Source organism: Acipenser ruthenus, chromosome 3 (genome assembly GCF_902713425.1).
Source record: "Acipenser ruthenus chromosome 3, fAciRut3.2 maternal haplotype, whole genome shotgun sequence".
Taxonomy (NCBI): domain Eukaryota; kingdom Metazoa; phylum Chordata; class Actinopteri; order Acipenseriformes; family Acipenseridae; genus Acipenser; species Acipenser ruthenus.
Window position 1 is genome coordinate 12488759 of NC_081191.1, and position 24644 is coordinate 12513402.

The 24644-nt window shown below is 35.8% G+C and overlaps 1 protein-coding gene across 7 annotated transcripts in view; it reads right to left on the reverse strand.

Moving 5' to 3' along the window:
• Positions 1-24644, reverse strand: part of LOC117435622 (A-kinase anchor protein 9-like) — a 102953-nt gene that overhangs the window by 47837 nt on the left and 30472 nt on the right. For 6 of the 7 annotated variants that reach the window (XM_059012563.1, XM_059012562.1, XM_059012564.1 and 3 more), the window contains 15 exons: positions 24275-24364; positions 23532-23745; positions 22007-22092; positions 21516-21660; positions 21332-21429; positions 21025-21136; positions 20515-20746; positions 15860-15923; positions 14941-15306; positions 14237-14587; positions 13729-13923; positions 11733-11870; positions 10331-10434; positions 8721-8935; positions 5961-6187 (listed from right to left, as the gene is read on the reverse strand). In XM_059012563.1, the coding sequence (XP_058868546.1) occupies positions 5961-6187; positions 8721-8935; positions 10331-10434; positions 11733-11870; positions 13729-13923; positions 14237-14587; positions 14941-15306; positions 15860-15923; positions 20515-20746; positions 21025-21136; positions 21332-21429; positions 21516-21660; positions 22007-22092; positions 23532-23745; positions 24275-24364 (2637 nt within the window). The remainder of the gene's footprint in view (positions 1-5960; positions 6188-8720; positions 8936-10330; positions 10435-11732; positions 11871-13728; positions 13924-14236; positions 14588-14940; positions 15307-15859; positions 15924-20514; positions 20747-21024; positions 21137-21331; positions 21430-21515; positions 21661-22006; positions 22093-23531; positions 23746-24274; positions 24365-24644) is intronic. The other variant, XM_034920861.2, reaches the window with a different exon arrangement.

Sequence of the window (24644 nt, forward strand, 5' to 3'; positions counted from 1 at the left end):
GCATGTGTTAAACAGAATAGCAAATATTCTTGGTTATTTTATATTGTTTGGTACAAAACTGATTTACAGTGCAGGTAGAAAGCACATTTTTTAAAGGAAATTACTTCTTCATAAAGAAATTAATTTAAGAGGAACACTCAAATCCTTATACTTACAGAGTAAGGTGGAGTAGGTAAAGATATTTTAGAGATAACTTTAAGAAGATGCCCATTGCTTCTGTGATTGACATGAGTTATATGTGTCTGCACTAGCACTGCATTTTTCTCATTTAAGCTGGTTGGAATTGGAAATGGTCTTGGCAAAGGCACACAAGTTTCAACTTCATATACATCTTCATCTTGGCCCTCCACCCACAAGCCTCCCACTGTTTGTGATTTCCAATATGTCCGATAAGAATCCATTCCATAAGGCACTGCTGGAACCCTATGCTACTCTTCTGCTTCAATGCCTGTTGTAGAGGCAATTGCCATTTGTGAAAGTGACTTTTAGTACGAAGGTGCCTAAGGCTAGTCACGCTGAAAAGAGTTAACTTTGCAGAGCTAAGCCACTGTCTCTACAGAACTGCCAGGAAGAGCCTTCAGTAAACAGTACGCAGTCACATAGGCAAATCACAAGGTGCAGCAGTACCCAGGTAAATACAGAGACTAAAAGATCCAAGTCATCCAAGTTTGACAAAATGAAAACTTTCCTTATTGGAAAATATGCTTCCAGACCTTCCGCTCACCAAGTTTCTCAATGAACTGGGTTAAAAGAGCAATCAGAATTATTTCAATTTGGAAGCAAGGTAAGTCAGTGAATTAGATCATAAACACAGCACAGAGATCAATTGCAGTTCCCAGGCACTGCATGTAACAGCCAGTCTCTGGGAGTCCAAAAGTAATCGTGTTAATAATTCCAGGTCTCCATAAGAGCAGCAGCTCAAAGAAAAAACAAAACACACTGGCTATTAACTACTTCACACAACAACCAACAGAGTGTGAAAATGACAACATAGAGGTTATTTTCCAAAGTAGATTTTCTCACCAAAGCAAGGTAAACACAGCCTATCACTTCCTGCAATGAGTAGTTACAGGATATAGGTCACTAGGGAAGGAAGGCGTGGCCTAGTCTGCACCTTTAGGCAGGTCGAACTGCAAACAGCAGTCCACCCTTTGAAAAAAGCCTGTCAGGCAGGAATCAGATTCCACATTACTGAAGATAAAACCCTGCGTAGTGTTCTGGCAGGTTTGCATCTCCCCGTGTAGGACTCAGTATAGTAAATAGCCCTTCTCAGTAACACGCAAATAAGCTAACCAACACCAATTTAGAAAATAATGGCAGTACTGTTTGCTGTCATTTGGTCATATGAACAGTTTTGAAAAGCCTGTTGTAGCCATTTTATGTAAAATCAATAAGGCATTTTTCACATTTCAATATTTAGCATGACGATTAAATACATTCCTGCACCAGCAGGGGAGTTACTTGCATGAAGTTAGGACATTTGTGATCTATAATCATCGCCTTTGTTTTTATAACTACATAATCAGTACACATAACAGACATGATACAAAAGTTATTATGCTTTTATACATGTTCTTGTTTAGATGTTTGTTTCTATAAAAAGTTTGTAAGGCTTACAACTTCTGAATTACTTGTCTGTAAATGTGTACACAGCTTCATTATGGTGGGGGAACAAAACAGTCATTCATACTGTATTTTATAACACTCCGTTCCCCCAAAATACAAAAAATAACCCACTAGCTATTAATAGATCTGAGCATATTCATTAGCAAGCACAGAGCTGTGTTAGGTAAGCCTTCTAGTTTTGTCAATTCATTGAGAAGGCAGATGTTCCTTTATAATGGTATTTTTAAGGATGACTTAAAAACATGCAGTATCCTGGACGTCGCCGGTTCGAGTCCAGGCTATTCCACAGCCGACCGTGGACGGGAGCTCCCAGGGGGCAGCGCTCAATTGGCTGAGCGTCGTCCAGGGGGAGGGAGGGTTAGGTCGGCCAGGGTGTCCTCGGCTCACCGCGCACCAGCGACCCCTGTAGTCTGGCCGGGTGCCTGCGGGCTTGCCTGTAAGCTGCTCAGAGCTGCGTTGTCCTCCGACGCTGTAGCTCTGAGGCAGCTGCACGGTGAGTCTGCAGAGTATAAAAAAAAGAGTGCGGCTGACGACACACATTTCGGAGGACAGCGTGTGTTCATCCTCGCCCCTCCTGAGTCAGCGCAGGGGTGGTAGCGGTGAGCTGAGCCTAAAAATAATTGGGCATTTCAAATTGGGGAGAAAATAATAAAAACTAATTGGCAACGACTAAATTTTTTTTAAAAAAAAACAAAAAAAACCCCCAAAAAACAAACAAAAAAAACATGCAGTATAATTGGGGCTTCTGATTTTCGGTTTTAACCGATAAACCAGTACAACACCCCTGATTTAAAAAAAAGAAATCAGCGTATAGCCAATAAACACCGGAAAAACAGTGAAAATGGTTACTTAATTCACGTTGACCACCCCTTTCCCATAAAAAAATAAATAAAAAACACCTTTACCAGTGCAGCTGGGCAATGTCCCTCCTACCTGAATTGTATCTATCATTGTTGTTCTAAATACTTTAAAACTAGTGCTGGGACAAACACAGGATTTTCATGTTCAGATATTCACTCAATTTAAATATTCGTTCGGATATTCATTAGTTTTCAAAAAGTAATACAAGCCATTATATTGCTCAGAACACAGGTAGAGACAGCATACTGTCTGTGTGTCACTGTGTGTGTGCCTTTATTTTACAGCAAGATGTTACAACATGTAACACATTAAAGTAGAAAAATATCCCAGGAGTAAAGAATACATTGTGTAGGCCTTACTTTACCCCAGTGAATTGACTACAAAACAAAGGATATCAAATACCAGTTCAAGTTAAATGCTGTTTTGTTTATTCCCGAAATAAATAGTACATAAAGTTGACACTGCATTTTATTTACTTACATTTTTTTTCTTTTCTTGCCATTGCCATTTCTTCATAGTAAACAGTGGCCATCAACACATTTTCATAAAGTAATAACATGAGGTTTACGTGTGCCTTTTTGTAGCTGAACAAGCAAATAAAAACTGAAATGTAACTTTAAACACTTCAAATAAAACAAAACATGGAAATGGCGTTGTAAAATGAAGGGGAAAAAAAACCTCACCATTTTGGTTCTCGTTACATTCGACGTAACAGAAAGTCGCAACAAAAATATATAATATATACATCTATATAAAAATCACTACACAACATTTCCAGCAAGTTGGACACTGTTTAAGCGATGCATTTCAGAATGACGTGCTTGCCTTTTTTCTCTCTGAGATCACTATGCGTGAGCACGCATAATCTGGTTTCTTTACTTTCTGTTGTCTAAAGCTTTTAAACAGAGGCTCAAGAGCTGCTGTGTTGATCCAGTGTTTGTTTTTTCAATATTAATCTCACATATCACAGAGCTCTTTTTTATTTGCCATTTTTTAAACTGTCGTGCAACTTCTGGTGAGACGGTAAATGTGCAAGGCATTTTTGTCATTTCTAGTGAATACGAAAATCTGATTTTTGTATCCGAATACATGGATATTTGTCCCAGCACTACTTTAAACCCACCCCAACTACTGAGTGGCAGCCCATTCCAACTTTTCTATTGGAGACTCCGCTTGCAAGATTTAAAACAAGATTACAATTAGGAATGGAGGCTTGTTCGCAGGATTTAAAGCTGCATTACAGATACAGAGGATTTAATGCAAATTGTGGAGAAATGTAAAAAAAAAAAAAAAAAAAGCCTACACACAAAAAAAACAGAAGAATGTACCTGTGACCATAAGTATTTCGTTGTGGAAGACAGCAAAGGAAAGAAGGTATAACTTAAGTGTGCAAGTACTGTCGAGTTACTTTGACAGAAAAAAACGCCTACGCATTTTGGAAAGTAATAGAGAACAATAATTTCATATAGTATATAAAAAGCGAAAGCCCTGAAAAAATAAAAACAAATTTACATAACTTGAAAATAGCTAAAAAAAAAAAATAGGCAACGAAAAATTAAATTAATAAAAACAGAAGCCTTAATTATAATCATACACCAGCTGTAAAAAGCAGGTGTCCTTGAACATTAAGACACCTCTGGCACTTTAACAGAAACATCTCTAAACTGCTTCTTTCACATCAAGGTAACTGGTAACTACCAATTAAGAATATTAAAATATATCAAAAGTTTTTAAAAAAAAAAAAGTTCCAAACCCTACAACTCTGCATAAGAGAAGAGTTCTGGGATACAAATATGGACAATTTTGCACTTACAGCTGTTTTGTTTCCAGTTGTAATTTTGTTTATAGTTGCTTTTATATTGATAATATTAAATTTAATGTTAACAAAACATTGGTACGGTATGATGAGTACTCGGAAATACCCCATTAAGATTTACATCCTGTTTCAATTTGCCCTAAGGGGTTAGAGGCAGACAAAATACAAGACAACCAACTTTATTACTACTGTACGTGGGCCAGAGAACAAAACAGATTTCCATGACCTTCCAATATGTTTTCTAGTATGCAGGCTGTACAACTGGTACAGTAGCAGTGAGAGTTATTATCTTTCGATTAAAGCATGGCATACAACACACTGAGAGCCTTATTTTTCTTTTTACGGGAGACTGACTAAGGAAATGATTTCCAGAAATCATTAAGGCTGTGAGTTAATGATTTCTAGGTTCTTGAGCTCAAATCACAACTGAACAATCCCCACCAAGTAAAACCAGGGCCAGAATTTCAAGATAACAAGATAACACGATAACACATTATTTTTACATACAATTACCCATTTATACAGTTGGGTTTTTTACTGGAGCAATCTAGGTAAAGTACCTTGCTCAAGGGTACAACAGCAGTGTCCCCGACCGGGGATTGAACCCATGACCCTCCAGACAAGAGTCCAGAGCCCTAACCACTACTCCACACTGCTGCCCTATGGGGGAATGGCAATGGAAAAAAAAGGTGCTTTTCTTTTAAACCAGCGCTCCATTTCTTTTTTTTAACTCTTTATACTCAGCCCTATTTCCGCCTGTTTTTCACCGTTTTCATTTATGTATGTTTAGCTACTGGATAGTTTGTACTGCATGCATGTAACATATCAAATGAAAGACCATAACATTTCCAGGATCAGGCATACTATGTGGTAGAGATGGTAGAGATATGTTAATATAAAAAACAATATTATAATATAATATAAAAAAACACTGCACCATTGAACTTCAAAATGAAATTAACAGCTTCTAAGCTTTCCCTTTCAGTCTAGCTCAGGGGTGGGCAATTCCGGTCCTGGAGGGGGCAGTGTCCCTCCTGGCTTTTGTTCCAACTGTGCTCTAAATTACTTAATTAGTAATGAATGGGGCTGAGTTTTAAGAGTTAAAGTGAAAGTCACCGCTTGCAAAACAACACCTAGATAGACTTAATATCTTCCTTTTTTTATCAAAACTGTTTACTTACTGCAGTGTCCTGAGTTTCTGTAATGCTTAAAGATAGTGGCCGAAAATCACATACAAGAGAATAAAGTCTTGCGGCACTTAAAATATCCAGCACTACTTTTATTTATTTATTTATTTTAACCAGAAATACTCAGAATGCAGCTCATAGTGCTTTCGTCACTGACACCCACTGCCTTAGACTGTTGTAGCGTTTCAGGCATTCTAAATTGGGTGAAAAATACAGTAGCTTGGTGTCTTAAAATATCTCTGCAGGATTTTCCCGCACTGAAAGTTGCATGAGAGAGCAACTTGGAAAATGCGTGATTCCTGTGATGCCGCACTGAAATTCAAGTGCAAGGTATTTTTGTCATTTGTAGTGAATACGAACGTTTGATTTTTATATCCAAATACATGTCAAAAAATATTAGTTCGAATATTCAGATATTTGTCCCAGCAGTACTTTTAACCCCTGGTCAAGTCAGGCAAAGGCTGATTTACCTGATTTGTAGTTTCAGTGATGGCTTCCAACAGTTTTTCTACTGCCGCTTGAAGCCGGGTGCTGATGTTCACCATAAACTCCTCATTCTCAAGGTCAAGTTCGGCCCCAGTGAACATCCCTTCAGCGAGCCTCTGCGACATCTCCAGCCCCTCATCCGTCTCTCTGGACCAAACATTAGCATCACCTCCACCGGCATCGCTGCCTTGGCAAGACTCGGAGGAAACATCTGGAATGCAGTAAATATAGATTATTTTTTAATAAACTGCGTTTACATTTTTTGGTGATAAGAACTACTTGCATTTTTTATTATTGTTATGTTGATGATAATAATAATAATAATAATAATAATAATAATAATAATAATAATAATTTTTGTTGTTATTTTCACCCTGCATGCTGATTTTTTGCAAGACCCATGCTTTGAAACTGTAGATCTGGAAGAAAATATTGACAAGTGCAATAACAAAAACACAGCTGCATCTTTAACTTCCACAGACCTTCAAATTATCATCACTACTAAACACAATTACAGGGTGCTGGGGGGCATTTTACAAAAAGCAGGAGGCAAAGGTGCTACACACCCAATTGGAAAAATACAACTTAAACCATACAATGTTTAAAGTCTATCCCTTTCTAGTAATTTACATCTATAATTATTCCTTTGAGGTACTAAAAAAATTACTTTATCAAACGTCATATTTAATGGTAACAGATCACAGCCTGCTGTTTAAAACCTGTCATTGCATGCTAAACTCATTCTGAGAAATGTCACGCCCATCCAGATCTTTATAACTGCATATTGTAAAATTTATCAAGAAATAATCATACAATGGTACACAAACTTTATCGGAATGCTCTACTCCCTGAACACATGTACTATATGTTGAGAACAAATATAAACTGCACACATAACATTGTTAGTTTAAACATCTAACTTAAATAGCCAAAGCAAAATATGTAAACAAAACAAGTTTGGTCTTGCAGGGTTGACCCTTTTAACTATATCACTGTTGTTCACTTTAATCTTATGATAAACCTGGCATTTCATCAACTACTTTCCAACAAATTAAACACTTAAAAGGGTGTACATGTCTAAGAATGCCACCAGCATGGTATGAACAATCAGACAGTAGCTGCCTTTACTGTACATTTCCACCTGTGCTTGTAAGGGCCGTAATCAAGCAGTTTTCAAAAGCTTTGTTTACAGTAATAATTCCCTAAAACACTCCTATTCATGTAAAATTAGGCTGTTGCCATACAGCACATACTACAAAACAGCAACAAGCTGTACTACTGTACAGAAATGTTTATTTTTTGTCATATGAGACTGAGTTCAAAAGTCAAGTTAAAAATAAAAATAAAACAAAAACAAATAAAATAGAAAGGTATGGTAATTGTTTGACTAAGTATAGGCTACAAGGAAAAACCCTTATCACATAAAACTCAACTTTTATTGCCGCTTGAGTTAATATGCTTATTAGTTTGATCAACCATAACATAGAGTTACTGGTAGTAAAATCTACATCTACTTTTCTAAAACAAAAAAATATCTGCATTCCAGAACAAACCACCTTTGTCCTACTGTTAAAAGTAGGAATTAAAAGCTATTTCTTCAGATTAATATAAAGGATAATTTCATCTGAATAGAGAAAATGAGGATGCTGGAATGTCACTGATTCCTGGCTATAGAAGAAATGTATTTTATTTTTAAAATACATTATTTAGCTTTACCAGGGACTAAAACCGCTCCAAATTTTGAGGGTATGGTCTTGGAAACCATAGGGTCAAGAAAGTTAAAAGCTTGACAATCATAGCATTCCAGGACCCAGGTCTCTGGGAAATTCAACATTAAACAAGCTGTCCCCTGTGATCAGCAGCATGTAAGTTCCAATTAGTCAAATCACAGGTGGCGAGGAGCTTTGCTCTTGAATTCCTACATTTGGAGCGCTTTACTTTCTTGTTCTTATAAAACCGAGCAATCTCTAGACCAGGGGTAAGCAACTCTGGTCCTGGAGTGCCACAATCCTGTATGTAAAAAAAATAATGTAATTGTATGTAAAAATAACGTGATATCTTGTAACAATTGTAAGTCGCCCTGGATAAGGGTGTCTGCTAAGAAATAAATAATAATAATAATTCTGACCAATTAAGCCAATCATTGAATCAATTAGGGCTTGGGTAAAACAAAATCCAGAAGTGTCTGTAGCACTCGAGGTCCAGGGTTGCTACCCCTGCTCTAGACATCAGTCATCCCCAATTGTGGTAGCCACATTGGACAGCATGGGATCATCCCCTAGCTGTCTTGGGAAATGCATCGTCTCTGTTATTAGCCACCTAAACCTCTTTCCTGGACATAAGCATATTACAAATATCTGTTCTCAGTCTTTATTGGGTTTAATCTGTCTGAAACAGCTTGACTGGGTAACGAGCCACTGCTAGCTTTGTGCTATGATGGAAATCTGATTATTGATACACTTGAAAACACCTCAGGGACAGTGACACAGATCAGCTATTAAGCAACTTGGCAAGTAAGACCATTTATCCCTGTGCAGTGGATGTGTTGCTTGCTCGGGTTTTAAGTAAACTTAAGAGCACAGATTTCCATGTCAAGGTCACGGTTATCTAATAATATATTGTAATACACCAGTGTGAACACATTGCAGGAAAAAGGAAGGAAGCACAGCTCAGATGGCTGAAGAAGCCCAAGGTGTGGCAAAGTAAATACTGGTAATGTATATGTTGGCACAAACTGTACACACCTCCTCCTGCTCCGTGACCTTGGACAATGTGTGGTTTTAGGGGGTCCTCTGCTGCTTGTTCCCATGCAGCTCTTTGTGGATAATGTGCCCCTTTACTTGATGCAACCAGCAACCCCTCAACATGGCGACCTATCGTCTCCTCAGCAGCAGCAGTTGTCTTCAGCACTTCTGATAAAACAATTCTGAGCCTTTCATTAACCTTCTTCAAGATATTCCTATTTTATGTGAAGACAAAACATTAAGAAAATAAAGTTAACTTTTTTTTCAAATGCTTTATTTACTCTAAAGGATGAAATGCCTTTTATAGTGCTATTTTATTTTATGATATTCAATTTACAAAAAGGCAAGCATCAGAGACCCATCTTGATTAAGTGTGGCAGCAGTGTGGAGTAGTGGTTAGGGCTCTGGACTCTTGACCGTGGGTCGTGGGTTCAATCCCAGGTGAGGTACACTGCTGCTGTACCCTTGAGCAAGGTACTTTACCTTGCTCAGTAAAAACCCAACTGTATAAATGGGTAATTGTATGTAAAATAATATTGTGATATCTGTATAATGTGAAATAATGTATAATGTGTATAATGTGATACCTTGTAACAATTGTAAGTCGCCCTGGATAAGGGCGTCTACTAAGAAATAAATAATAATACTAATAATTAAAATAAATAATTGTCCCAAAGTCCATTCCTATGTCAGACTGCTGCAAATGTATTTGCTTTGAAAAATACAAACACATTTTAATAATATATATTATGATCATATTATTTTTATTCATGTAAATTATAATTGGTACTTGTAAATTCAAGGCTTGCGAAATGTTACAGAACCATATTTGGGCTATGAAATATCTACTGGAAGCATCTTGTGACCTGCTAGATTTTAACCTGGGCCTATAGAAATAATTTAAAGACCAGCACATATATAACTTAGTTTAAATGTTTAGGCAGATTGACACCCAGCAGCTAGATGATAAACTGATGATGATCTGCTTATAAAGATACTGTGGCGTTTACATCAGAACAGAAGCCGAAATGTTTTTGTTCCTAAAAGGTACAGATATGCTGTCAGAATTGCATCAAGTTCAAAAGGTTACATCACTTGCTACAGAATTTCTGTAGGAAACAATTATCTGCTTCACCCTCCAGGTTAAGTGACACTCCGTTCACCTGCAAACTATGACCATTTATTCTGAGCTGCATGTTGAAAAGTGGATATTTCAGTATATGTAATAAGAGCAGGAAGTCATAATTGTAAAAAATAAATAAATAAGAAAACTGGATTTGCTTGATCCCAATTTTTGTTTTAAAATTAACACAACATCTTAGTACATAGCTAAACAAACTTCAAAGTAGTGTGTAACTGACATACACCAGTGTGTTTCCTGGTATTCAAGTTGTAGGTTCTGTTAACTATATATGCTACATTTATCAAGAGACCTTGGTTTTTTTAAGCTTTCCAATATATAACTGAAAATACTGATCTAGCCTTTATTTATTTTATATTTATAACCTTCAAATATATTTCTGTTCAGTTTCCTCTAAATGCATGCATAAATTCAGTACCGGTATTGTCAATCTGAAAGCTTCACAATTCCAAAACAACAACATGCTAACCTTTCAACAGTGAGATCATCAGAGGCTGGCTTTTCTGCATGCTGTGCTGAAGCTTCAGGGTGAGGGGATGCCTCTTGAGGTACCTCTTTATTGTCTCCTTCATTCTGTGCCATGTTCCGAAGTGGCAGCAGTGACATAAAAGACAATAAACCGGTCATGTTTGTCACTTCCTACTTCCTATAACCATACCTGTGCATTAACAACATGGCTTGTCCAAAATACAGCACAAAAGCGAATCACTGGGCATTAATTAAGATAAACAATTCAGCAAAACGCTCCCCGAGTAAAACACAGTCCTTTCAGAAAATATAATTCAAGATAAATCTAAGCCAGGGTCAATAGCTAGGAAGTTTTCCCGAAAGGCTCAGGAGGATACACATTCTCCTTTGCATGATGCTACGGCAACAGTAACACCTGTAGCATATCACAGTACAACTAGGCCCCTCCTTGTCATTAGGTATTGTTACAGGGCAGAGTGTTTTGTGGCTGCCTTTGCATAGCAACATAATGTAAATAGATCATTGTTTAATTGATTCATAGAAAAAGTGTGGATGTGGCCAGGTGGGAATTGAATGATTGTAAATTACCCCTGGCCACACCCTATATAAAAATGTCTGCAATTTTTGTAGTCGGGCTGCCTCTGTGTAAGGCCTGGAGGAAGCTTGTGGGGACAAACCTTTGGGGGGGGGGGGGGGGGGGGTTAGGGTTAGGGTTAGGGTTATAACAGGTATTGTGGTATTTCTAGGTTTGGTACACAGCTTAGCAATCCGGTTTTTGTAAATTAATAAATATACCTGTTTTACTCTGAACATTGTTGAGAACATTTATTCTTACACTAGATTACAGTGTTAAAGGTCTCGAAAGTGGCAAAACATACCCCGACTTGCCACAGTACACACAGGTAGGTATATTACATGTCAAACAGATTTGTAGTAATATTCTATAAAAACATATTATGCAAAAACATTTTTAGTTTGTGTGTATTAGCTAAATCACTTTATCAAATGGTGACATTTAAGGATCAGTTTTGCTCTTATCTGCCCCCTATTTTACTGCATTTAATCCTGTACTTCAGAATACTGTCTGCCAAGTGTTTAACCTGTAGTATTTTGTATTTAATCATATCCTGATGTAACTATCACTACTTAATCATATCCTGATGTAACTATCACTATTATCTACTGTATTATTGAATTGTGTTTTATCACACTTGTACTTTGCTTGAACAAAAGTTATTGTATTTCTTGCTCTTATTGTATTACTTGTATTGTAACACTTGAAATGTATTTGCTTACGATTGTAAGTCGCCCTGGATAAGGGCGTCTGCTAAGAAATAAATAATAATAATAATAATAATAATAATAATAATCAGTTTCACTTTATTTTTAAGGTGTTAAGTTACCTGTTCAGTTTGTGTGCTGCTGTTTTGCATTTTTGGAGGGAGTTTTCCTTTTCCACCTGAAACTGAAGTGTTTATTGTATCTTGGTTTTCTATGTTTATCCTTTCTTCACCAACTGAGACATCATTGACTGAGGAATTCTATGAATAAAGTAAAACACATCAAAATTGTAGTGTGCTAAGATACTGTTTGCAAAACCTAAACAAGTGTTGAACTAAATATTTATTTGTTCAGGTTTTTAAGTATTTAGTGTTTTAAGTTACTCAGCACCGCCATGGAAGGGCTGGTAAATATATAAATAAAACTGCTTTTAAATATGATAAAAATCAATGGTTTTGTAATTTGGTTTTGAAATACAATATGTAATTGAGCTGTATTGACTGGCCAATAGTTTTTTACTTCTTTATTGCAAAGCGCCCTGGGATGCTCCGCATGAAGAGCACTACATAAAAGCAAACTGCACTGCCCTGTGTTGTATAAAAAAGTACATATTAAGTCAGATACATTCTGTATATACTCCACCTAGAATTCCAACAGCAGCATTACTTTTTTTCAACATCATTCAATGGCTACATTTACAGCTAAAATAGAGGTACAACAGCACACAGTGATTGTTGTGCTATTGTTCCTGAAAAAAAAAAAATCCCTTGACCCAGTTTTTTTATTTTGACAAGGGTTTACAACAAACTTAAGTGCCACACCAGTGGGTGTCATTTTACGGTAATTAAGGAGGGACTATGCCAACATTTCACATAGTATGCATCATAAGAAAGAACCAATAACGAAATGTGCACTGCATTAAAAAAGGTGTTTACAACGACTAAGATTTTAGAATGATTTTACTTGCCTAATTGTGACCAGCCAGGAGTATTTTACTTGTCATCTCTGTTTTTTCTTTTTTTTTTTTATATGTCCAATGATGGCTAAATGTAATTATTTGTTAAACGTTTGTATTAAGATAGCCCCTCATAGCACAAAAGGGATTCCTGTACTAATAATTAAATTAAGTTTATTTTTTTTAAACTACAAAAGTTGATATGTTTTTTGGTTACTCAGCGTTACAACTATCAGAATCACTAGACTGTAACATTAATGTCAAAGTGTCCGGTAAAAGACGATTCTTAACTTCAAATCAATACATTTTCAAAGAAAGAAGTTAACAGGCAGTATATAGAGCAATGCTTTGGATTCAATAAACACTATAAACAATACAAATAACTACTATTATTATAATAATGTTAGTATTTTGTATTAAAATATTTTTCAAAAGCAGGATTCAATTCTATGATCTTAAGTTTAGGGTTTACTGCTTGATTTAAACAGAGACTTTAGCTCGTTGTTGAGATTTCAGGGATTTATCAGCCACAGTCTGAAGGTATGTTTTTACATTATTCACAGAGAATGTACTTTTGACAATCGTGGAGATGCACTGATGTACCTCTGTGCCCTGTCCCTGGCTGGCATTTTATTTTTAAAAAAATGTTTATACTGAGTTTTATTGGCCCTTGCTTTATTAGTTTTGATGTAATGTGATATGTATTTTTTAACACATGATTTACAACAGGGTTACAGGAGATAAGGAAGAGTATTTGTCTCAGTAAGATGACGATTCTTCAATTTGTCCTTTAACCAGACATACCCCCTCCAGATATTCCACGCTTGTAATGTGCATTTCCAAAATCTAGAAAACTATAGTACGATGACATCAACATTCAAGAAAAAGAATGTTTCATTCTGGGTGCCAGAAATCATTGTGAACATAACTACGGTCACAAGTAAATAAGACTTGACAACACATTGGGATTTTTGTGTACATTTTACCAGACTGGATCAAAATCATCAATTCCTATTCCTGGTTACCAATGACAGGACTTGAATATTAAAATACAATAACCTACAAAATGAGTTTCTCAGTAACTTTTTAAAAAATGTTACTGAACTCCATTTACAAACAATTAATCTAATGTTGTTTCCCCTGTGTTTTTTCGGGTTACAAACCTGAGCAAGCTGTGCTCTCAAGCTGTGCTGCTCTTCCGACTGCCTCTCCTGCTGCTCCTTGTGGGAGTGTCTCAGAGGCTCCACAATCTGCTCCTCATCCAGGTGAAACAGCTCATGACAGATGTCTTCCTGATGCTCCTTGTCCAAATGTCCAGCGCTTGAAAGGGCCTCTGCTGAAGTGCCTTCTTTATAAACCTGAAATAAATTCAGTCTATTATAGGTAGCTTTTCACAATGCAAAACTGATATCTCTGTGCTGTTGTACATTAGTAAAAAATATATATTCCTTTAATTTCCTAATGTTACTAAAGCACTGCTATTCATGGTAAACTACATTGTATTGAAAATATCTTAACAGGTTTATAGAATACAAACTCGACAAGAGGGCCATCACCATCTAATGACTGGAGTCAGGCCTTGAATCCACAAATTTTTGCAGTGCAACACTAACCAGAAATATTTTTCCTGCTTGATTTCTAAATTCATTTACTGTATTTCCCTCTGCTCACCATTGATTCTTGTAGCACGATCTCCTTCTCTGTTGCAAGTTCAATAGATAACTCAATGTTAATTTCAGGAAACTGACACTCCTTGTCCAATGTACAGCTAGTCTGATGAATTTGATTTCTGAGTAAAAATATCTCCTCAGTCTTTTCTTTCAGTTGTTTCTCAAAAATCTTCCTCTCCAGTTCTTGCCGATTTGACTCAAAAACAAGTCCAGCTGCTTCTGTTTTGCTCTCCGCTTCTCTCTCTGGGTCTTCAGAAACCGTCTGCATCTCAGACGTGGTCTCTCTTGCTTGCTTAGTAATTCTTGCCAGTTCAGTCTGCTGAGCAAATTCTACAGATATCTGCACAATTACCTACATACACAAAACAAACACAAACATGTGCATGCTAATCAACTCAAATGGTTTTGCCTATTTTAAATTAAACAGACATAAAACTACTTTTTGTCCTGTCGTTGACTTATAACTTTCAATACATTGATAACATGTAATATATAAAACATTGCAAGTACAGAAACAAATCAATGTGAACCAGTTTATTAAATGGCAAATGCTACTTATAATAGCAGTCTCTTCTGTAATATATTTTGTGCAGAGACTGAAATAGTGGACGCTGCTCTACAGCTTGTAATAATCACCTCTCTGCTAACTAAGGAGTAACATTTCTCACACATGCAAGCTGCCATGATGAGCGAATGAGGCAATACCTTGGCTATTTCTTCCTCTATCTTTTTCTTGTACCATTTCTCCAATGTGTCAATTGTTTGCATGGCATCCTTTCCTGTGACTTCACTTGATTCAGGCTCTTTGATAGACCTGCAGCCTCCATTCATGTCTTCTTGGTCCTGCTTAGCAGATTCTGTGATTCCCTGCGACAGGGCTTCTGTCTCCAGGCTGTGCTGCTCCCTCAGTCTGGAGGCCAGCATGTCCAGTTCTGCCTTGTGCTGCTCCTTCAGGGCAGTGACCTCTTGGAGGTATGTGGCGTACAGGGCCCTCCTCAAGGTCTGCAGCTGCTCAGTCAGTCGCATTGACTTTATTGGGTATTGGAGTTCTGCTTCTAAACCATCCTCAAGCTCAAAATAAAATATATATATTTTTTTAATTGCTATATTTTATTCCATAATATGCACATTGGATACATATAAAAGTGGTTACTGTATCTCTAAATGCTCATTTTACAATTTGCACTGTAAAAAGATAAATAGCAATAGTATTTCTTAATTGGAGGTAACATGCTTCCTAATTTACGGATATATTTCATATGGAAACTTACATTGTCCGTCTCCCTAGTTAAACTGAACTTGTCCTGATAACTCAGCCATCACTTAAAGTACAGAGCATGCAAAAGTAATGGGATATGCCAGTATTTTGAAACTAAGTCAGATTTTCATAGCCATGAACAGGTAATATTGTGCCTTGCATGTGGAACAAAAATCAAAGAGTAATTGCTGCTTTAAAGAAAACAGCCAACATACTGTTCGGATTTGAAATTATAGATTGTCATTTCATACTTTTACTGATCCAGGAATGAAAACCTATGTTATACACAGTAATTAAAGGCATATTAAGGCACACTCCATGTAAAGAAATGAAAATGCCACTACAGTACTTTTTAGAAAAGCATACCTTTATTTCTTCAGTACACTGTTGCTCCAGACCATTATCCTTTTGCACAGCAAACTGTGATTCACTGGGAAAAAAATAAAAAAATAAGAAGTTAAAAAAAATCTGACATAGCAAGCTTATGCTAACCTCTCATTGTATTACTACAGTACTATTAATTAAATATTATGCAACTCACAGTAAACGTTTAAATGTTTGCAACACCAAGAATCATTTACTAGGTGTCTGAAGCTCTGAGAAATATTACAGTGCTCACTACATTATACACACTTCATTATACAGTGCTGTGAAAAGGCACTCAGTTTTAAAACTAAATGTAATCATTAAAATGTACTGTGCAGCTGATTGCAATACATAAAAATCAATACTGAAAAATGAAATAAATAAAACACATTGGCTCTTAATTCCATTGCTTTTGGCAGAAAACCACATGTTGACATGGTATTTTATTGCCAGCAGGTGGCAGTCTAGCATTATCATGCTGCATCTCTATTGAACATGTTTACAATAAAAATGTCTTCAATACATCCGGTAGCATCCATATACTGTAAATCCAATGTCTATATTTAACAAACAACTGGTTGGCAAAAATATTATCATAAGCCACACAAATAGGCGTTTAACAGTTATATAAAACAAATTAAAAAATCATAAGAGTTTTTACTTTACAAAAGAAATGTTGACTCTCTATGCAACAAAATATCTCTGTATAGAAAATCATAATTTTCAGGTTTATACAAAATGATTCTATTAACCAGGCCTAATCAAAAAACAACTGTGTTATAGCAAGACAGAATTCTACTTGACTAGTTAACGAAGTAATCACTACCATGAATGCAATGGCCGATGATTCAGCTCACAAAAGGTGAAAATAAAATTCTCTATTCATGCACCTACTAAACAGAATGTGTATGGTCTTTGTATAGACAGTTAATTTAATGCTTTGTTCCGTAAAGGAGTAGTGTACACTCTGAATCTGCATAATATGCATCTGTTTATTATCCTATTGCATATTTGAAACTAAGCTGATTAGAAATTGCAGTCAATATATTGGGAGATTTTTGAATACCGTCCCGACTGTTAGCTCCGTGGTGTGCAATGTTGTGCTATGCTATTTATTTTTCTGTGCTGTGTCATCCACTTACATTAAATCATCAACATGATAGTAATTTAACATTTTAAAAGGTGATCTTAAACATTTATTTTTAAAAGATTATAAAAGTCATATTGTTGTGGAGGCCCTCAAAAGCTCAGACAGAACAGAATAATTGAAATGCACTTTAACATTACGAATGAGTCTGCTAATGGCATTCCCATTACTCTTCCTGAATTATTATTATTATTATTATTATTATTATTATTATTATTATTATTATTATTATTATTATTATTATTTCTTAGCAGACGCCCTTATCCAGGGTGACTTACAATTGTTACAAGACATCATATTATTTTTACATACAATTACATTATTTTTTACACATTATTTTTTACATACAATTACCCATTTATACAGTTGGGTTTTTACTGGAGCAATCTAGGTAAAGTACCTTGCTCAAGGGTACAGAGCGGCTGAGAGCCGTCATGGGCCCCAGGGAAGGATTGGTATGTCCCGCTGCCGGACCCCCCCCATTAATTGGAAGTTTACTTAACATACTTAACATCAAATAACATCAAATAACATACATTTTAAGCATAAACTACATTAACGGTGTTGCTATACAGTATTTTATTTATCCCGTGCCAAAAATAAACCACTCATCTCTGCTCTTAACTAATAGCCTGTATTGGTAAATATATTTGTATTTTAAGCAATATAACCGATCATTCTCTAATTGTGTTTACCAGCTGAAGAAAGTACTTTATTTATTTTACACAATACAATTTTTCTAACAAACTGCTGCACCACGTTGTTTTGAGCAAATTATAGTTCTTAATAATAGAATTATTCATACTGTGGTATATATTGTGCAACTTTAAAGTTTTTAACTTTTAAGTTTTTAAAAGTCTGTAAAAAAAAATACATAAAATTGCTATGCCTTTTTTCAGCTTTTTGGTGTAGTAAAATATGAAATGCGAAACTTGAAATCACTGTGTGAAAGGAAGTGTTTGACAGCGCCTGGATACACAATCATTACACAACAGAAGCACATCGGCTCGGTGTGCAGTACGGGAGTTTTTCTTTTTAATGTGGTGGTGGGAACGCAAAGGGTCTTTTGCAGGGCTAGTTGTTTTAAAATAATTTATATATATATTTAAAAAAAAAAAAAAGTTCCCCCTTCATCAGGGCCCCGCTTCGGGGCGTTGGGCCCCCTTCGAGGCGTTGGGCCCCGGGGAAATTTCCCCGTCCTCTCGGTGGGCCTGCAAGGGTACAGCAGCAGTGTCCCCCACCTGGGATTGAACCCACAACCCTCTGGTCAAGAGTCCAGAGCCCTAACCAGTACTCCACACTGCTGAATGACATCTAGTATTTCCTCCTGCTTTGGTGTCAGGTCACTCAGATATCCACTCATGCTCTGCCATGACAGCTTTCAGGCAGAGACAGCAGAACACTGCAGTTCATAAATGTTTCACAAGTAAGAAAATCAACAATAAACCCCTCACTTTTTAACCAAATGATGAAAAAACATGACACATGGTAAATGTCTGTTAATGCCAATTAATTTAGTTTTTCTTGTCTCAAATGATTCAGTGTAAAGCTAATAAATACAATATTACTGAAAATAAATAATTCACTCTAGTCACAAAGAATGTGTGTTATTCCACAGGACCCACTATATGAAATATATTTTTAACATAAATTAAATTTATATATTATATATATATATATATATATATATATATATATATATATATATATATATATATATAAAATCACTAAAGCACAACCTTCCAGAGAATACAATTTTATTTTGCATGGATGTAAAATCCTTCTACCCAAGTGTCCCTCGTAAAGAAACTTTAGAAGCTTGTCAAAAAGCACTAGATAATAGACTAGATAAATCAATACCAACAGCAGAGATGCTGAATATGATTAACGTAGTTTTAGAAAACAGTTATTTTACATTTGTTGATACGAATTACAAACAAAAACGATGGTACAGCAATAGGATCTACATTAGGAATGGATTTTGCCAGTACATACATGGGGAAATGGGAAGAACAATTACTTAGAAAATTGGAAAGAGAACCTTTAGAATACATTCGATTTGTAGATGATATTTTGGGGGTTTGGAAACATGGAAAAACAATCTCTTTTCCAGTTTCATAAAATGGCAAATGAAATACACAGTAATATTAAGGTGGACCTTCGATGGACAAGAAAAGAAATAAAATTTTTAGATACCATAGTAAAACCTGAAGGTTCAATTGAGACTGACCTCTTCTGTAAACCTACTGACATGCACCAGTATTTACACATGACCTCTACACATCCAATACACAATAAAAGGGCAATCCCAAAGGGTCTAGGAATAAGAATACAAAGAATATGCTCAAAAGAAAGTGACTATGTAAAACAAAGAAATGTATTAAAAACAATTCTTAAAAAAAGAGAATACAAAGAAAGAATTATAGAGACGGAGTTAAGAAAAGTGGATAAACTAAAGAGATCATCTACTAGATTATAAAAATAGAGATAAAAAGGTCAAGAGTCCCATTAGTAATGACTTACTCTAAACTTGTGCCCAATATTTCTAAGATAGTTTGGAAACATTTACGGATTCTACATAATTCAGAAAAAGTATTTCTTAAGGCCCCAGTTGTAGCATTCAAAAGAGAAGCTAATTTAGATGATATTTTAGTTCACAGTAAACATAAAAGAATAATTGACAGAATAGGTTGTACAAATACTTGCACTAGTACATGTAAAGTGTGTAAATACATGGACAAAAGTAAAAATATAATTAAACATAAGAACAACAGATATCCACTAAAAACTAATACCTACTGTAAAAATAGCAATGTTGTTTATGGAATAGCCTGTGAAAAATGTGATGAAATAAAATGTTGGAGAGACTGGAACAACTTTATATAAAAGAATTCAGAACCACCTTTTATTAATTAGAAATAAAAAAATGAATGAACCAATAGTGCAGCACTTCACCAGTCAAGGACATGACATAAGTGATGTAAAGTTTGTAGTATTAGAACAGCTAAAATTAGACAATGCGAAATATAGAAGAATAAAAGAAAGTAAATGGATAAATAGACTTAACACGATTATGCCAGTGGGATTCAACAACTAATTAACAAAAAATATATAACATTTAAATAAATAAACAAAATTCATTCACAAGTTGTGCATGCTGATGTGCTGGGGAGGCCAAATCAAGGCTGAGCCAGCATTGCATAATAACATAAATATAAGTTTATACAAAATAATGTTAATTAAAATTAATACATATTTAAAGATAAAATTAAAAATAATGTCACAATATATAGAACACCATTACATCATGTAAGAATAATTCATGGATTCGAACATAAACAATAACAAGTAGTTGTCATGCCGTCAAAAACCTATAAATACCTCCAATGTTCTGATTCAAACACATGCTCCCTTGAGAAAGATATGAACAACATATCGAAACGTTGGGCAGCTGGTTCTTTGAGCTAAATGTATATTATATATAAACAAATAATGTAACTGTACATACCTAAACTGTGCTTCTGAGCCAGTAACATCCTGAAGCCTCTGTTGTAGTATAATCATCTCTGTTGTGTATCTCTCCTCCGTTTCCTTGATCTGTTGCTGGTAATACATCCGGAGACGTTCAATCTCTTGTGTATGCTGGTCCTCAAATTGATTCCTTTGCAGATTAAACTCGGACTTCAGCTTTTCAATCTCTTCGAGGCGTGCTGACCTGACTTTCAATTGCTCTTTGAGATCTAAAGGTTAAAAGAAGACTACTGTGAGATAATGCACTAAACGTAGTGCAATGTATTTGTTGAGAATAAAGCTTTCTTTAAAACCAAATTATCAAAGATAGAATCATAGAATACATATGTGTACCAAATGTGAAGGCACTATCTCAGTCTGTGGTCTGCATCACTGATATGACAGAAACCTGTTAATTTGTTGTGGACAACATCTGTAATGGAACTAGACAGAAAGTACTAGAACACAGCTATACCAAAATGTGTATACAAAAATAAATGTCTGTTACCATGTAAATCCTCAGTACTAGCACGGGCACTCTCAATCTGCATTCGAAGACTAGTCATCTCTTCCTGGCTGCTGCATCTGAATTCATCATAGGCTTTCTGCAATTCCTCCAGCTGCATGTTAGTTATTATTGGAACATAGACAATGCATCAGATAACTTTGATGTGGCTTTTATACTGCAATAGTGTTGACATTTTGGTTTTATATTTTAAAAAAATATATGAGAATTACATTTTCAATCACATGGATTGGGATACAAAATAATCAGTGTATTTTTCTTTACTGAATAATTAAATTGCACTGCGTACCTTGTGGCTGTCACTTTTCAATAGTGTTTGAAGTCCTGTAAGACTATTATACTCTTGCAAAATCTTATCCTTCAGCTTCTGCAGCTCTGTGTGCAATTCTACAATTTAAAAAGAACGATTGTCACCTTTCAGTGTGTTAAGCAATGCATTTTTCAACATTGCATCACTATAGGAGCAATATTACCTTTTGCTTCATGTAAAAGTGAACTGGGATCCCCAGTTTGCTCTTTAGTACCAGCAATGGACTCGTCGCTGCTTCTCTTTGCTTCTGCTGGTTCTTTGTAATGAAGTGCTTCTAGTTCCTTCTCCCCAAAAACACTTCCAAATGACTACAAAAAAATAAGAATTATTCCCAAGAACCAAGAAATGTACTATTGTTACTAACCAAGTATACACTGTTCTCATGAATGGAGAGGATCAAGCTCTTACTATTCTTGTTTTGTGGTCTTTTTAGCACAAGGTTCAAAATAAAGAAATCATGTTGTAGGGGATGCTCCATGGTGTATTTTGAGAGATTGATGAGTAACATGACATTTAAATCAGTGAATGTGAAACTTAAGCTAGAAAATAAATGACCGGTATTAAATCAACTGTATGAGAATGAAGAAAAAAAAAAAAGAAATCCAACATTCTTAGATTTATGAAATAGGACAGAAAAAGGAAGTTCCGTTTTACCAAAATCAGTTGCTTGCATTCTTCAGACACCAGTTTGATAAGTTTTTGAATCTGCTGCTGTGAAGACATTCGTTCATCGCTCTCATCTAAAAATACATGGACATTTCTCTTAATTATATATGCAACAAAAACACGTATCATACCACAGTACAGTATAAGGGGGGAGTTTGGCTAATGGATCTAAAACCAGAACATCTCCAAAAGCTTAGTATTGTACAGAATTAGAGATATTGCAACAACAAATGCTGTCGACGACTGTGTAGGACAGTACATGAACCTGTGTACATGCTCAAATAGAAGTGTGACATATGGCATATATGGCACAATCAATCAATTAGTGATTAACAGGAGCCTTAGCGGCTATGCTTTTTTTGTTGTTGTTGTAACTGCATTTAAATTTCAGGTTCCTGCATTAAGAAGTCAACATCACTTCTTTGCTAATTTGCAAAAAACGCAAATAATACCTTAAATTTAAAAGATTAGTCTGTACATTGCCAGAGGCTCTCTTGGCAGCCATTTCTGGGTTTCTTTGTAACCACTAGAAGGTCAGCTTTCCCCACAGCTAGCCAATCAGAAGTGATAGGGGTGGGCTGTAAACACTTTTTAAAATGTTTGTCTGTAGGCGCTAGACTTCTGCAATTCAGTTTTCGGAAACTTGCGTGGCTCTCTAAAATATACCCAGAGTATCTAGCAACAGAATGAGCACAGGAAAAATTAATAAATAAAAACTACTTGTCCGACAGGCAAGTATAACAGCAAAACTTATTGACCCTCACGCAAATCTTGTTGTCCGGGGTGTCGGGTGATGCGAATTTCACACCCGATATGGTCATATGGTATACCCACCATTCTGATACTCTCAACAGCATGTGATTAAGACTGTAGTAAAAAAAACTTATCACATAGATGTAGGAATGTTTGTATATGCTGTACATGAATCTCCACAATATCTCCATCCACAGGGGCATGGAAATTAAGAGTAATTATGAATATTATGAAGCGTGAGCAAGTATTGTTTAATTTTAGGTTCCCAAGCCTTGACTGTACATGGCCCCAATCAACATGCATTACTGGGAAACACTGACATTGTGAACAAAAGGGGGAAAAGCACCTCTGATAGAATTTTTGTATACATGAAGCAAAATGCATATGTAGAAAATTTTTAATGGTTGTGAAAGTATATAAAGTATGTATTAGTCATGATTTCTGACTATATACTACAATGTTACTGATTAGTATTTGATAGCCACTTGTGCCAACAGTCATCAAGAGGTTTTGAAATTACATTAGCTGCTTCTAGATCTTTTTAAACCAGAGCCTTTTATGAACAATTCACTTTGGGCAGACATTCTGCAAATGCCACAGATTATCACGATGCTAAAAGGCTGTACCCGTGCAAAACAAGAACCTGCTAAATGTATTTGCCTGTTTATTGTGATGGCTTTCATTCATTTTTCATCAAAGAGAATTCAACCGTTGTGATGTTTTCCTATAATAGAAACTCTTAAGCTTTTGCACTTCCTACCTGTTTTTTGTTCTTTCAAGTCCTTTAGCTCCTGCTGGTATTTTTTATGAAGCCTGTCTACCTCCTGCCTGTGTCTAGTAGTGAGGTCCTCTTTTAGCAGAGACAGGCACTGCTTTTTATCAGTCTGTAGTTTCTCCTGAACCAACTCGCGCTGTGCAGCATAGATCTGAGTGAGACTAATTCGCTGGGCTTCCATCTGCAGCCTAAACTCAGCCTATGGTGATAAACACATGAAACCAACTTTATTAACACCATTTGTATGCAAAAAACTAGTTATTTTAAACTTGTCTTAAATCAGGGTATTGGTCGCTCAGAATACTCCTCCTTGACACAGAGAAGTATAACATTGTGATGTGATTACAGTATTTACTTGAATAATTAATATTCAAAACACTCCTACCATCATCCTTTAAGGGGCAGAGAGCCACTGATGTTAAATATCCTGTTGCAACTGACAAAAACCACATTTGCCAGTATCATCTATCCAATTTTCCCACTTCTCCACCCTGTGTAGGGAGTTTGATCCCATTTAAAATTAGGGCAGAGATTTTACCTATACGGTTCCACAGGGTCCTCCCTAGACTCCAAGTCACGGTGCTTTATAACAGCTGTATACCAGTTTTGCTAGTAAGCTAATCAGACTCACTATAGTGAATAGCACACCTTTAAATCAACATCTAGGGAGAACCCTGATTTTTGTAAGCAAATTAAAATTAAAATAACATATGGAACCTCAAACTTACTTCAGCCAGTTGCTGCTTATTCTCCATTTCAGGCCAGTTTTCTGTTATTAGTTGTGTGCGATTCATGTGATCTACAATATCCTTTTCATCCTAAAATACAATATAATAATAAATTGTTACAAATTATGAGGTCATATGTTATATTATTGGTATACAGTATTACTACTACACAATACTGTACAGCATGATCTGAGAATGTGTGTGTGTGTGTGTGTGTGTGCGCATTGCCTTCTCTTGCTGAATGGCTGTTCCTCTTAAATCCTTCTTTTGCATGCAGTGCAGTGCCTTCACAAGCCCACAGCCAATGTAAATGTATGAGACAAATAGTACCTAGATTGTTCTGTTTCATTCGAAAGTGCTTCAAAGCACT